This window comes from Canis aureus, chromosome 9 (assembly GCF_053574225.1).
Source record: "Canis aureus isolate CA01 chromosome 9, VMU_Caureus_v.1.0, whole genome shotgun sequence".
In the NCBI taxonomy this organism is placed as follows: domain Eukaryota; kingdom Metazoa; phylum Chordata; class Mammalia; order Carnivora; family Canidae; genus Canis; species Canis aureus.
In genome coordinates, this window is record NC_135619.1 from 3,705,400 (window position 1) to 3,721,538 (window position 16,139).

A 16,139-nucleotide genomic window follows, 5' to 3' on the forward strand; every position below is an offset into this window, starting at 1 on the left:
TAAGGCCAAGCCATAGCAAAAGAGCAAAATGAAACAAATAACATATGACTGATAAAGAATTCAAAGTAAAGGTTATAAAGATTCCTGCTGGACTTGAGGAAACTGAAAAATCTTAGTGAAACCTTCAACAAGGATATAGGAAATATAAAAATGAACCAGAGATGAAGAATGCAAAAACTGAGATTAAAAAAAATACACCAAAGGGAATATTGATTAAACATGAGAGAAAGCAGAAGAGCAGATCAGTGATCTGGAAGACAGGATAATGGGAAGTAATAAAGCTGAACAGCATATAGAAAAAAAAAGAATAATAATAAAACATAAGAATACATTAAGGGAACTAAGTGACATCATCAAACCTAATAACAGTGGCATTATAAGGATCCCAGAAAGGGATCTCTGAAGACAGATAAGTGGGACAAAAAAAATTATTTGAAGAAATAATAGCTTAAGATTTCCCTAACCTGGAGAAGGAAACAGATATCCCCATCTAGGAGGCACAGAGAGCCTCCGACAAAATCAACCCAAGGAGGTCCACAGCAAGACACATAACAAATAAAATGGTAAAAAGTAGTGATTGAGAACTTTAAAAGCAGCAGAGAAATGTTTAAAAGACATACAAGGGAAAGTCCATAAGGTTATCAGCTGATCTTTCTTTTAAAGATTTTATTTATTTATTCATGAGAGAGAGAGAGAGAATAGCAGAGACACAGGCAGAGGTAGAAGCAGCCCCCAAGCATGGAGTCCAATGCGGGACTCTATTCTGGGTCTCCAGGATCAGGCCCTGCTGAAGGTGGCACTAAGCCACTGAGTCACCTGGGCTGCCCTATCAGCTGATCTTTTAACAAAAACTTACAGCAAAAAAAAAAAAAAAAAAAAAAAAAAGAGTAGGTTCAAAGTCCTCAAAGGAAAAAAAAGAGAAGAAAAAAGAAAAACTTGTATCCAAGAATGCCCAGCAAGGCCATTATTCAGAGTAGAGGGGGCATAAATTTCCCCAGACAACCAAAAGTTAAAGGACTTTATCACCACTAAACCAGCCTTACAAAAAACATTAATGTGGATTATTGAGTGGAAAGAAAAGGCTATAGTTAGGAATAAGACTAAAGGAAAACATTTATAAGGAAACATAAAAGGAAAACATTTAAAAGGTAATGCAGACATATAAAAAAGTAGTAGACTAATCATTATAAAATCAGTATAGTGGTTAAAGCACAAAGGCAGTAAAACAAATTATAAATACAAAAATCAATCAAGAGATGCACAAAATAAAGAATATGAACTATGAGATCATATTCATATAACATGGGGAGGGCAGTAAAAATTTAATGCTTTTAAAATTTGTTCAAACTTATGACCATCAACATAGTATAGACTGCTATATTCATAAGATGTTGTATGTGAACCTAATGGTAAACACAAATAAAAAAATCTATAATGGATATATAAAACATTTAAAGGATTCCAAGCATATCACTAAAGAAGGCCATCAAACCACAAGAGACAAAGCAAGGCAAAAATAGAGAACAGAGAAGAATTAGCAAAACAACCACAAAACCAGAAATAAAATTTCATAAGTACATATCTGTTGATAATCACTTTGAATCTAAATGAACTAAATGTTCCAATCAAAAGACAGGGTATTTAGCAGAGACATGGACAAATATTTCTCCTGAGAAGACAACCAGATGGCCAACAGACACATGAAAAGATGAATGGATAAAGAAGATGTGGTTTATGTATACAATGGAATATTAGCCATTAGAAACGACAAATACCCACCATTTGCTTCAACGTGGATGGAACTGGAGGGTATTATGCTGAAAGAAGTAAGTCAGTCAGAGAAGGACAAACATTATATGGTCTCATTCATTTGGGGAATATAAATAATAGTGAAAGGGAATAAAGGGGAAAGGAGAAAAAATGAGTGGGAAATATCAGAAAGGGAGACAGAACATGAGAGACTCCTAACTCTGGGAAATGAACAAGGGGTGGTGGAAAGGAAGGTGGGTGGGGGGTGGGAGTGACTGGGTGACGGGCACTGAGGGGGGCACTTGATGGGATGAGCACTGGGTGTTATGCTATGTGTTGGCAAATTGAACTCCAATAAAAAACTAACTTAAAAAAATTAAAAAAATAAAAGATGATCAACATCACTTGTCATCAGAGAAATGTAAATTAAAATGACTGTGAGATATTATATCACATCTATAAGAATGGCTAACACACACACACACACACACAGAGGAGGAAACAAGTGCTGGTGAGTATGTGGAGAAAAAGAAACTCTCATGAATTGTTGGTGGGAATGCACACTGTTGCAGCTATTGTGATAAAGAGTATAGAGCTTCCTCAAATAATTAAAAATAGAATATCCTATGATCCAGTACTTCCACTACTGGGTATTTACCCAAAGAATATAAAAACACTAATTTGAAAAGATTCATATACCCTTATGTTTATTACACATTATTTAAAAGTGCCCATCAATAAATGAATAGGTAAAGATATATATGATATATATCTATAAATATCTATAAATATATTATATCTAAAAATATAAAAGTATTAAATCTTGCAATTTGCAATAACATGGATAGATCTAGAAATCATAATGCTTAGTGAAATAAGTTGGTCATCTTATTTGGATGCTGAAAACAGCAGATAATCCCTTGCTAAATAGTAATATTAGACTGACAGAAATTTCTATCCTACAGGCTTCCTTTTCCCTCAGTGATTCCTTTTTTTTTTTTTTAATTTATTTATGATAGTCACAGAGAGAGAGAGAGAGAGGCAGAGACACAGGCAGAGAGAGAAGCAGGCTCCATGCACCGGGAGCCCGATGTGGGATTCGATCCCGGGTCTCCAGGATCGCGCCCTGGGCCAAAGGCAGGCACCAAACCGCTGCACCACCCAGGGATCCCCCCTCAGTGATTCCTAATGAACTAAACACCAGTGAACACATGTCTTAATTACTTCCTTGGGGTTCTTTGCCCCAGTGACCTCGGCCAAGTAAACATACTAAATATTGCTCTTCGTTACTTCCTTATATTCTCATTTTAGAGACAAAGGAGAGTCTGCCTCTTTATGGGGTGGATTCATTTTCCCTTTGCTGGTGTCTGCTTTTTGACCTCAGGTAAACAATATCAATAACAAAGCCATTATTTCTCTTCATGTGTGTGTACAGATCTTGTGACAAGAGGCTCTATGGAAAGTAAAGCAATCACTTATTTATGGCTGTTTTATAATAAATACATAATTGAATAAACATTTCTGTTATTAATTACATTTAAGGGAAGCTAATATAATTGTTTTCCAGTATTTTGCCAGGTAGATATATATTAGTTAATTGAATGAATCATTGTACATAAATCCAAAACTATAAATCTGTTCACTCTGTGTCATGGAGGAAGTGCTAATTGAAATAATGTTATTTGGATTTGATGTAAATATTTTAAATAATTCTGTCCTTAAAAAAAAAAAATTCTGTCCTTTTCCAACTATGAATGTTATTATGTAGACAAAAAAGTGTCAGACAACGCATTTATAGTTTGATTTAAGTTTCAGAAAGTATAAACCAAGTTTTTAAAAAATATGAAGAAAGTAAAATATGGTTGGTGTTCATTGTGAGTATACTAGCATAATCTATATATTTTTATTTTATTTTAATATTTTTATTTTTTATTCATTGGAGACACACACAGAGAGAAAGAGGCAGAGACACAGACAGAGGGAGAAGCAGGCTCCCCACGAGGAGCCTGATGCGGGACCTTATCCCTGACCCGAGATCATGCCCTGAGCCAAAGGCAGATGCTCAACCTCTGAGCGACCACGTGTCCCCAACATAATACATTTTATTTTATTTTATTTTTAATTTTTTAATAAATAAATGTTTTATTCGTGTTCAATTTGCCAACATGCAAGATAACACCCAGTGCTCATCCAGTCAAGTGGCCCCCTCAGTGCCCGCCACCCAGGCACACCACCCCCGCCCACCTCCCCTTCCACCACCCCTAGTTCATTTCCCAGAGTTAGGAGTCTTCCATGTTCTGTCTCCCTTACTGATATTTCCCACTTATTTTTCCTCCTTTCCTCTTTATTCCAATTCACTATTATATATATTCCCCAAATAAATGAGACCACATAATGTTTGTCCTTCTCCGATTGACTCATTTCACTCAGAATAATACCCTCCAGTTCCATCCACGTCGAGGCAATTGGTGGGTACTTGTTTCTAATGGCTGAGTAATATTCCTATGTATACATAAACCACATCTTCTTTATCCATTCATCTTTCGATGGACACAGAGGCTCCTTCCACAGTTTGGCTATTGTGGACATTGCTGCTAGAAACATCAGGGTGCAGGTGTCCCAGTGTTTCATTGCATCTGTATCTTTGGGGTAAATCCCCAGCAGTGCAATTGCTGGGTCGTAGGGCAGGTCTATTTTTAACTCTTTGAGGAACCTCCACACAGTTTTCCAGAGTGGCTGCACCAGTTCACATTCCCACCAACAGTGTAAGAGGGTTCCCTTTTCTCTGCATCCTCTCCAACATTTGTAGTTTCCTGTCTTGTTAATTTTCCCCATTCTCACTGGTGTGAGGTGGTATCTCATTGTGGTTTTGATTTGTATTTCCCTGATGGCAAGTGATGCAGAGCATTTTCTCATGTGCATGTTGGCCATGTCTATGTGTTCCTCTGTGAGATTTCTGTTCATGTCTTTTGCCCATTTCATGACTGGATTGTTTGTTTCTTTGGTGTTGAGTTTAATAAGTTCTTTATAGATCTTGGAAACTAGCCCTTTATCTGATACGTCATTTGCAAATATCTTCTCCCATTCTGTAGGTTGTCTTTTAGTTTTGTTGACTGTATCCTTTGCTGTACCTCTTCTTATCTTGATGAAGTCCCAATAGTTCATTTTTGTTTTTGTTTCTTTTGCCTTCGTGGATGTATCTTGCAAGAAGTTACTTTGGCCAAGTTCAAAAAGGGTGTTGCCTGTGTTGTCCTCTAGGATTTTGATGGAATCTTGTCTCACATTGAGATCTTTCATCCATTTTGAGTTTATCTTTGTGTATGGTACAAGTGGTAGTTTCATTCTTCTGCAAGTGGATGTCCAATTTTCCCAGCACCATTTATTGAAGAAACTGTCTTTCTTCCAATGGATAGTGTTTCCTCCTTTTTCGAATATTGGTTGGCCATAAAGTTGAGGGTCCACTTCTGGATTCTCTATTCTGTTCCATTGATCTATGTGTCTGTTTTTGGGCCAGGACCACACTGTCTTGATGACCAAAGCTTTGTAGTACAACCTGAAATCTGGCATTGTGATGCCCCCAGATATGGTTTTCTTTTTTAATATTCCTCTGGCTATTTGGGGTCTTTTCTGATTCCAATTTCCAGATATTTCCAACAAATTATCTGAAAATAATTTGTTCCAACTCTCTGAAGAAAGTCCATGGTATTTTGATAGGGATTGCATTAAACATGTAAATTTCCCTGAGTAACATTGACATTTTCACAATATTAATTCTGTCAATCCATGAGCATGGAATATTTTTCCATGTCTTTGTGTCTTTCTCAATTTCTTTCAGAAGTGTTCTATAGTTTGTAGGGTATAGATCATTGGTTATATATATAACCAATATAACCTCTTTGGTTAGGTTTATTCCTAGGTATCTTCTGCTTTTGGGTGCAATTGTAAATGGGATTGACTCCTTAATTTCTCTTTCTTCAGTCTCATTGTTAGTGTATAGAAATGCCACTGATTTCTGGGCATTGATTTTATATCCTGCCACATTGCCAAATTGCTGTGTGAGTTCTAGCAATCTTGGGGTGGAGGCTTTTGGATTTTCTATGTAGAGTATCATGTCATCTGTGAAGAGGGAGAGTTTGACTTCTTTGCCAATTTGAATGCCTTTAATGTCTTTTTGTTGTCTTATTGCTGAGGCTAGGACTTCCAGTACTATGTTGAATGGCATTGGTGAGAGTGGACATCCCTGTGTTGTTCCTGATCTTAGGGGAAAGGCTCCCAGTTCTTCCCCTTTGAGAATGATATTTGCTGTGGGCTTTTTGTAGATGGCTTTTAAGATGTTGAGGAATGTTCCCTCTATCCCTACACTCTGAGGAGTTTTGATCAGGAATGGATGCTGTATTTTGTCAAATGCTTTCTCTGCATCTATTGAGAGGATCATATGGTTCTTGGTTTTTCTCTTGCTGATATGACGAATCACATTGATTGTTTTACGAGTGTTGAACCAGGTTTGCATCCCGGGGATAAATCCTACTTGGTCATGGTGAATAATCTTCTTAATGTACTGTTGGATCCTATTGGCTAGCATCTTGTTGAGAATTTTTGCATCCATATTCCTCAGGGATATAGGTCTATAATTCTCCTTTTTGGTGGGGTCTTTGTCTGGTTTTGGAATAAAGGTGATGCTGGCCTCTTAGAATGAGTTTGGAAGTACTCCATCTCTTTCTATGTTTCTGAACAGCTTTAGTAGAGTAGGTATGGTTTCTTCTTTAAACGTTTGATAGAATTCCCCAGGGAAGCCGTCTGACCCTGGACTTTTGTGTCTTGGGAAGTTTTTGATGACTGCTTCAATTACTCCCTGGTTATTATTGGCCTGTTCAGATTTTCTATTCCTTCCAGTTCTAGTCTTGATAGTTTGTGGTTTTCCAAAAATGCGTCCATTTCTTATACATTGCCTAATTTATTGGCGTATAGCTGTTCATAATATGTTTTAAAATCATTTGTATTTCCTTGGTGTTGGTAGTGATCTCTCCTTTCTCATTCATGATTTTATTAATTTGAGTCTTCTCTCTCTTCTTTTTAATAAGGCTGGCTAATGGTTTATCTAGCTTATTAATTCTTTCAAGGAACTAATTCCTGGTTTTTTAAATCTGTTTCACTGTTCTTCTGGTCTCAATTTCATTGAGTTCTGCTCTAATCTTTATTAACTCTCTTCTTCTGCTGGGTGTAGGATCTATTTGTTGTTTTTTCTCTAGCTCCTTTAGGTGTAAGGTTAGCTTTTGTATTTGAGTTCTTTCCAGTTTTTGGATGGCTGCTTGTATTGCGATGTATTTCCCCCTCAGGACTGCTTTTGCTGTATCCCAAAGATTTTGAACGGTTGTATCTTCATTCTCATTAGTTTCTATGAATCTTTTTAATTCTTCCTTAATTTCCTGGTTGACCCTTTCATCTTTTAGCAGGATGGTCCTCAATCTCTTCGTGTTTGAAGTCCTTCCAAACTTCTTGTTGTGCTTTAGTTCTAGTTTCAAGGCATTATGGTCTGAGAATATGCAGGGGATGATCCCAATCTTTTGGTATCCATTAAGACCTGATTTGTGATGCAGTATGTGGTCTATTCTGGAGAAAGTTCCATGTGCACTTCAGAAGAATGTGTATTCAGTTGAGTTTGGATGTAAAGTTCTGTAGATATCTGTGAAATCCATCTGGTCCAGTGTATCATTTAAAGCTCTTGTTTCTTGGAGTTGTTGTGCTTGGAAAACCTATCAAGTGTAGAAAACGCTAGTTGAAGTCATCAAGTATAAATGTATTATTATCTAAGTATGTCTTAATTTTGGTTATTAATTGATTGATATATTTGGAAGCTCCCATATTCGGGGCATATATATTGAGGATTGATAAGTCCTCTTGTTGGATAGATCCTTTAAGTATGATATAGTGTCCCTCTTCATCTCTCACTACAGTCTTTGAGGTAAACTTTAGTTTATCTGATATAAGGATGGCTACCCCTGCTTTCTTTTGAGGACCATTTGAATGGTAAATGGTTCTCCAACCTTTAATTTTCAGGCTGTAGGTGTCCTTCTGTCTAAAATGAGTCTCCTGTAGACAGCAAATAGATGGGTCCTGCTTTTTTATCCAGTCTGACACCCTGTGCCTTTTGATGGGGTCATTAAGCCCATTCACGTTCAGAGTTACTATTGAAAGATATGAGTTTAGGGTCATCATGATACCTATTCAGTCCCTGTTTTTGTGGATTGTTCCATTGGACTTCTTCTTAAAGGGGAATTTTAAGAGTCCCCCTTAAAATTTCTGGCAGAGCTGGTTTGGAGGTCACATATTCTTTCAGTTCCTGCCTGTCTTGGAAGCTCTTTATCTCTCCTTCCGTTCTGAATGAGAGCCTTGCTGGATAAAGTATTCTTGGTTGCATTTTTTCTCATTTATCCTTGTAGTTGTTGTCTGTAACATTATGTTTGGATTTTTTTCTGTTTAGTTTTTTGTGTGTGAAAATGTATTATACATTTTGTTTGTGGTTACCACGAAGTTCATATATAACATCATAAGAATATAAGTCTATATTTAAAAAAGAATATGTCTATATTAAGATGATAGTCAGTGCCTTGGTGGCTCAGCGGTTGAGCATCTGCCTTTGGCTCAGGGCATGATCCCGCAGTCCCAGGACTGAGTCCTGCATCAGGCTTCCTGCATGGAGTCTGCTTCTTCCTCTTCCTCTGTCTCTGCCTCTCTCTATTTCTCATGAATAAATAAATAAAATCTTTAAAAAAAAGATTATGTTCATTTAAATTCTAACACATTTTAATAACTTTTTTCCTACTCCTTCTATGTTTTATGTATGTGTTGTCATATTTTGCACCATTTTATTCATACATTTTTTACTTCTAATTGTGGCCTTTTCTTGTCTACTTAAAAACGCCCAGGGCACCTGTGTGGCTCAGTTGGTGAAGCTTCGCTAGACTCTTGATTTCAACTCAGATCATGAGCTCAAGATGTCCATATTGAGCCCCATTTTGGGCTCAACACTCAGTGGGGAGTCTGCTTGAGATTCTTTCCCCTGCCCCTCCCTCACCCTTCTATCTCTAAATCTAAATAAATAGATAAATCTTTTAAAAATGAAAAGTCCCTTTAAAATTTCTTCTAAAGTCAGTATAGTGGTGATGAACCATTTTAACTTTTTTTCCTTGAAAATGCATTTATTTTTCAGTTCTGAAAGATTATATTGTTAGGTAGAATATTTTAGTTGTAGTTGTTTGTTGTTTTTTTTGTTATTGTTGTTTTCCAGTACTATGAATATATATTGCCATTCCTTTCAGGCTTGCTAAGTTTTTGCTGAAAAATTCATTCAAATTCCTATGGGGTTTCCCTTGTACATAACTGGCTTGTTGTGGTTTTGTTTCTGTTTTTGGTTTTTGTCTTTTGTAATTATTTTCCTATTTTTTATTTTATTTATTTATTTATTTATTTATTTATTTATTTATTTATTTATTTTATTTTATTTTTTTACATATTTTTTTAATTGGAGTTCAATTTGCCAACATGTAGCATAATACCCAGTGCTCATCCCATAAAGTCCCCCACTCAGTGCCCATCACCCAGTCACCCTCACCCCCTGCCCACCTCCCTTTACACCACCCCTTGCTCGTTCCCGAGAGTTAGGAGTCTCTCATGTTCTGTCTCCCTTTCTGATATTTCCCACTCATTTTTCCCCCGTTCCCCTTTATTCCCTTTCACTATTTTTTATATTCCCCAAATGAATGAGACCATATAATGTTTGTCCTTCTCCGATTGACTTATTTCTCTTTAATGTTTAACATTTTAAATGTGTTTCATGGTAGGGGCACCTGGGAGGCTCAGTGGTTGAGCATCTGTCTTTGGCTCAGGCCATGATCCCAGGGTTCTGGAATAGAATCCTGCATCAGGATCCCTGCATGGAGCCTATTTCTCCCTCTGCCTATGTCTCCATCTCTTTCTGTGTATCTCTCTCAAATAAATAAATAACATCTTAAATAAATAAATAATAAATAAATATGGTCGTGGTGTGGCTTTCTTTGGGTTCATCTTCTTTGGAACACTCTGTGGTTCTTGGACTGGATAGTTAGAGAAAATTTTAGCTATTATTTCTTCAAATAAGTTTTCTGCCTCTTTCTCTCTTTTCTTTTTATGAAACTCTCATAATATAAATGTTTATTCACTTCTTGTTTTCAAAGAGATCCTTTAAGCTATCCTCACTTTTAAAATTTATTTTTCTTTCTGCTGTTCATTTTGGGTGTTTTCCATTACCCTATCTTCCAGTTCAAGAATCTCTTCTGCCTCTGCTAATCTACTCTTGATTCCTTACAGTGTATTTTTCTCTTCTATTATATTCTCCAACTCTGATTGTTTATTATTTTCTATTTCTTTTTTGAAGTTCTCTCACTCTTCTCTTTAGTCTAATGAGGATCTTTATGATTATTACTTTTATTTTTTATTTTTTTAATAATAAGTTTTTTTATTGGTGTTCAATTTGCCAATATACAGAATAATACCCAGTGCTCATCCCGTCAAGTGCCCCCCTCAGTGCCCATCACCCATTCACCCCCACCCTCAGCCCTCCTCCCCTTCCACCACCCCTAGTTCATTTACCAGAGTTAGGAGTCTTCATGTTCTGTCTCCCTTTCTGATATTTCCAACCCAATTCTTCTCCTTTCCCTTCTATTCCCTTTCACTATTATTTATATTCCCCAAATGAATGAAACCATATAATGTTTGTCCTTCTCCGATTGGCTTATTTCACTCAGCATAATACCCTCCAGTTCCATCCACATTGAAGCAAATGGTAAAGCTGATCATTACTTTTAATTTTTATCAGATATATTGTTTATTTTTGTTTTATTTATTATTTTTATGAAGGTTTTTGTTGGGGGTTTTTTGAGAGCATATTCCTCTGTATCCTGGATTTACTTAATTTTCTGTGTTTCTATGAATTAGGTTTAACAGCTACTTCTCCTAAACTTGTAGGAATAATCTTAGGTGTAGTCATCCCTTGTTTAGGTTGTATGTAGTGACAGGCTGAATGGCTGGAATTATGGGTTATATGTTCTATGAGGGTCCCATAGCACTACATTCTACGGATGCCCTGGAAGAACAGAGAGCTGAAGTGGACATGGGCAAGACATTTCCAGTATTCCCTGTGCATAGTGTCCTTGCAGAACAGCTGAAGTTAAAGTGGATGCATGCTTGTCAGGGCTCTCTACACAGACAGAAGTCTGTCAGGACATTTGAAGCTGATGTGAGTGAAGCCAAGTTATCCCAGTGTGCTCAGCACAAGGGCCACCTTGGCAGCATGGCTGCAGCTGAGGCATACATGGGCCAGTGTTTCCTGAATGCTCTACGAGTGGGGCACCATGGCAAGGGAGTTTGAAGTAAAAATGGAATGAGCCAGGAAGTCTCAAAGTGCTCTGCACTAGAGATGCCTTTTTATATCATCTAGAGCAAACTGGTGAAGGCTCAGAATGTTCCATGGTGCTTTCTACTTGTCGCTTTGGCAAGATGATTAGAACTGTAGTGAGTGCTGACCAGGCATATCCAGGTGTGTACCATATGGAGCTACCTTAATGAGTCAGCTGAGGGTGGTGTGGATTAGGGGCATACCTCACTTAAGGTGGTTGACAAGCTAGGACACACAAACCCTGCTCTCATTCACACTATCAAAACCATGGAACAATGTAAACCATGGTGCTTGCCAGCCTCCAAACCCTGAAAGTGTTCCCACAGTTCACTTATCACTTGGCAGAGTTTTAGGGCTAGCTCTTTTATATTCTAGCACTTTTTTATTTGTTTATTTGACTCTGAATACTTGGTTACATTTCAAATTTATTTCCAATCATTTAGGTGGGTCAATGGGAAACAAAAGTGTCTTTAGCTTTGGCGTCTGCTGCTTCTCCCAAATGTCAGGACTGACATTTAACGCCATTATTGCCATTCAGCTTACAGAAGAGTCACTTCCTTGCTTCCCCAGCCCTCAGACCAACCCATTCAGCAAGGACTTCCACACCATGCTGATGATAATCCGTATTATGCAGGAGGATCCAGACCTTATCCCTCTGGCAGAGCAAAGGCAGGCCTCTTGCATGGCCACTGCATCCACGGGGGCCTGGGAGAGGCCTTTCCTGGCTCAATTCTTCCTTCTATCCCCTCTTCCCTCAAGATACCACTTAGTGTTCCTTGGCCAGGTGCATATCCTGGGATTAGGGGGGCCCTCTCATGGTTTGCCTGGTGGTACAGGTAGCAGGGTGGGGTTACAGGGTGCATCTTCTCTTACTAAGCTGAAGGAGGCATTGAGGTAAGTCAGGTCGGGATCCCCTCAGATAAAGTACTCCTTTCTGCTGCTGTTATCTTCATCCTGGGGGGAGTGGTCATCCTGATGGGCCAAATCTGCACTTTAGGCAAACTCTGTGCCCTTTGCCTCCATGGTGTGGTATGTGCCTTTGTGCCAGTACAAGCAGTGTAGTATGATGAAGAGGAGGCAGATCTGGAGAAGGTATACAGCCAAGATCATGCCTCTGATGATGGTAATGTCCCACCCCACAAGGTGACGAACATGCCAGGGGTGGGCTGGTGGCAGGGCTATGACATGCTATTGGGGCCACTCATCACCAACAGGTGTGGGGCACAGGTAGGCCAGAGATGAGAGGACAGCAGAGTGGTGGTGAGGGTTGCACCTGCCTGTCCTGATACTCACCATATATATATGAATATATATGAATATTCAGCATATATATATATGAATATTCAGCATATATATATACTTCTTTAAACTATATATATATATATATATATATATATATATATATATATATACTTCTTTAAACTGTGGCTTCTTGTCTGTGTGCCAAGGCATCTGGGCTGGTATGGGTTAGTGGCCTGGGAATTACTGAGGCAGAAGCCTCCCTATAAAACCTGGACCCTGTTTCCCTCTGTGATCATAGTGGAAGAGGAACATAAACCATGATGCTTACTACTTTCTTTGCCTGGGGGGAGAATTCCAGCAGCTCATCTACTGTAGGCAGAATTTAAGGCCTGGGTCAGTTATATTCCAGCTTCTGTTTTAAATCACAACTTTTGTGTGCCTCAGAACATCCAGAACTGGTGTGAAATAGGGACCCAGGGGTCCCTGAGGCAACAGGAAGGTTAGGGAGCCCAGAGACTGCTCTGTCTGCACTATTAGAGTGGACAGGGACGATACACCATGGCCTTTGCCAGCCCCTCTGATCTGAGAGATTTCCAGCATTTCCCCCGGCATCTCTCAGAGTTCTAAGGCTAATTCCTCTATATCTAGTTGTGCAGAAAAAGCACCCCAGGACACATACATCTCCTCACATTCTCTCACTATCCATCCCCAATGCAATTTTCACCATCAGGGCTGAGGGCTCCCTTTGTCACTGTATCTTCATCTCTTGTCATTCTTTTTTATATAATAAATTTATTTTTTATTGGTGTTCAATTTGCCAACATACAGAATAACACCCAGTGCTCATCCTGTCAAGTGCCCCCCACCCATTCACCCCCACCCCCCGCCCTCCTCTCCTTCCACCACCCCTAGTTCGTTTCCCAGAGTTAGGAGTCTTCATGTTCTGTCTCCCTTTCTGATATTTCCTACCCATTTCTTCTCCTTTCCCTTCTATTCCCTTTCACTATTATTTATATTCCCAAAACAAACAATCCAATCATGAAATGGGCAAAAGACATGAACAGAAATCTTGTCATTCTTTATGAGGTCTGTCTTGTTGAATAAAAGCTGTTCAGTTAGCTCTTGGTTCTTTTTAGGAGGATTTGCTCTATCAATTGATATAGATTTGGTGTGTCTATGAAGGATGTTAGTTTAGGGTCTTTCTACCTTATCATCTAACATTAGGCATTTTCCCAATAGAGACTTCTGTTTTTCAGTCACACTCTAAATAAAAATAAATATATACATTTAAAAATCTCAGTATTCAGATTTAACCAAGAAAATATCAGTAAAATGAGTGGGTGTGAGAACTGCCAATTTTTTTGATGCAAACCATATCAAGAACAACATCATCTAGTGAGAAGGCACAGCTGTTTGTTTCTGAAATGAAATCTAGCTTGCAACCGTGAGGGAGGGACAGGTAGCATCTTTTGGGGTAAAACAAAAAAAACATGCTTAGTATATTTTGTTTTTCCTACCCTTTCTTGATAGTCAATTTTAAATGAGAATATGGAAAAGAACAATTAATATGGCATCCTACGGTTCAATAAATTGAAAGTATGAAAATCTGTTTTTCTGCCTTTGTAGGGAAAGTACATTTTCCAACATGGAGCCTTAATGAAGAGACATTATAAAGTAAATTTAAGGTGTTTGAACACTAAATAACTCAACAAAATGGAAACAACAACAAAAAAGAATTTGTAACATAGAAAATTGGTAAATATTTAATTACTTACATTTATTGAATCCCTGAGAATAAGTGTCAGAAATAAAATATAGACTTTCTGGTGAGGATTACAATGTATACCCACACACAAATCTCTTCCCCATTGTTCAAGCTCTGAATTTAAGAAACCATATATGTTTTGTTTAGTTAGACATAAGAGGAAAATCTCCCTTGTTAGATTAAGTAAACACAAACTTGAGTGGTGTGAAATTGAGAAATGTGGTAATGTGGTTTGGCTTAATAGAAGCTGGGTTACTACATGTCTTTCAAACACTTCCTTGTACATCATGTTCATAGGGAGCACAATTTTTTTGACAGGAGTGTTTTCACAGCCACTTTCATATCCCTGTTCCTTAAGTGTAGATAATAGGATTTAAGGTTGGAGTCACCATGGTATAGAAGTGGGAGATAAATTTGCCTTGGTTCTGAGTACAGCTGTTCCTTGGTTGCAGGTACATGTAGATTATGGTGCCATAGAAAATGATCACCACTGTAAGGTGGGAGGAGCAGGTGCTGCAGGCTTTGTGCCTTGCCTCCACTGACTTTATCTTCAGCACAGCTTGACTAATAAAGCCATAGGAGATAAGAATGAGTGTTGGGGGTATTAGGAGAAACAGGACACTAACCAAAAAAGCACCAATAGTTGACAGTGGTGTCCACACAAGCCAACCTGAGGAGAGCTGGCACTTCACAAATAAAATGATCGAGTCTGTGGTTGCCACATAGAGGCAATTGCAAGGTAATAGTAGCATGGATCAGCGAATTGGCCAAACCACTAAACCAGGAGATGGATGCCAGCTGTTGACATAGCCTTGGGTTCATGATAGCCACATAGTGAAGGGGCTTGCAGATGGCAACATAGTGATCCAAAGCCATTACAGCCAGGAGGATACACTCAGTGGAGCCCAGTGCTAGCGAAATATAGAGTTGTACTACACAACCACCATAAGTGATAGTCTTCTCTGGACCTCTCAGGTTAACTAGCATCTGAGGTGCAAGGCTAGTAGTGAAGCAGAGGTCCAGCAGGGAGAGGTTGCTGAGGAAGAAGTACATAGGGGTGTGGAGGAGGGGATCTAGGTATGAGATAATGATGATGGTGAGGTTCCCCACAAGAGTCAGGAGGTAGAAAAAAAGGACAAATACAAAGAGTGCAGCTTCCAGGTGAGGGTGGTCTGAGAAGCCTAGAAGGATGAAACCCATCAAGGAGCTCACATTGGCCTTTTCCATTTCTACAGAGGGAACTGCTTCTGCTAAGAGGGAAATGAGAACAGGTGCATTTGAAAAAAATTATCCTAGATTCACAATGTACAAATAGAAGGGCTGATAGAAACTAACTTGTGCAACTTATTATTTTTTTTACCCTCATTAGCTTGCTGATTCAGAACATCAAGTCCAATGACTCGTCAAAATTTTTGAGTGTTTTCAATGTTGGGGTTGTTTGCACACATATCAAAAAACATGAGCTCACTTCTATTGAAATGAATTGTCTCTCAAAATAAAGAAGCAAGTATCATCTCCATGGTTTTAACTATCAACAAAATTATGCATACAAGATACAATATTCAGGTCTTAACATAGGGAGAAATTTCTCTTCATCTTTTCCCTTTATATACATTCTTACACATTCATCTGTGTACACTATATCAACAGAGAAAAGTAAGATACTTGGATTTAAAACTCTATCTAGAGATTAAAACACAGAGTTGAATAGTTAAATATTAAATAATTTGCATTTTAAACTAAATTTTAGGTTGTGTGGCTGCCACCATGTACCATGCCCAGCTACCAGGTGCACAGTTGTCACTACATATTTTACCCAGCTACCATATCATGCCCAGCCTCCATATTGCTGACCCAGCCACCAGGATGCCCCAAGCCATGTGCCCACAGCCACCACTGCACACCAGACCCAGCTGTTCCCAGCCATCCTAACACACAACTCCCAGCTCC

General features: G+C 38.5%; 1 protein-coding gene across 1 annotated transcript; it reads right to left on the bottom strand.

Moving 5' to 3' along the window:
• Positions 1-14,480: 14,480 nt before the first annotated feature.
• Positions 14,481-15,416, bottom strand: LOC144319995 (olfactory receptor 2G3-like). Its single transcript, XM_077908433.1, is given in 3 exon segments — positions 14,481-14,545; positions 14,548-14,834; positions 14,836-15,416. Coding segments are annotated over 3 exon segments (933 nt in total).
• Positions 15,417-16,139: the final 723 nt, after the last annotated feature.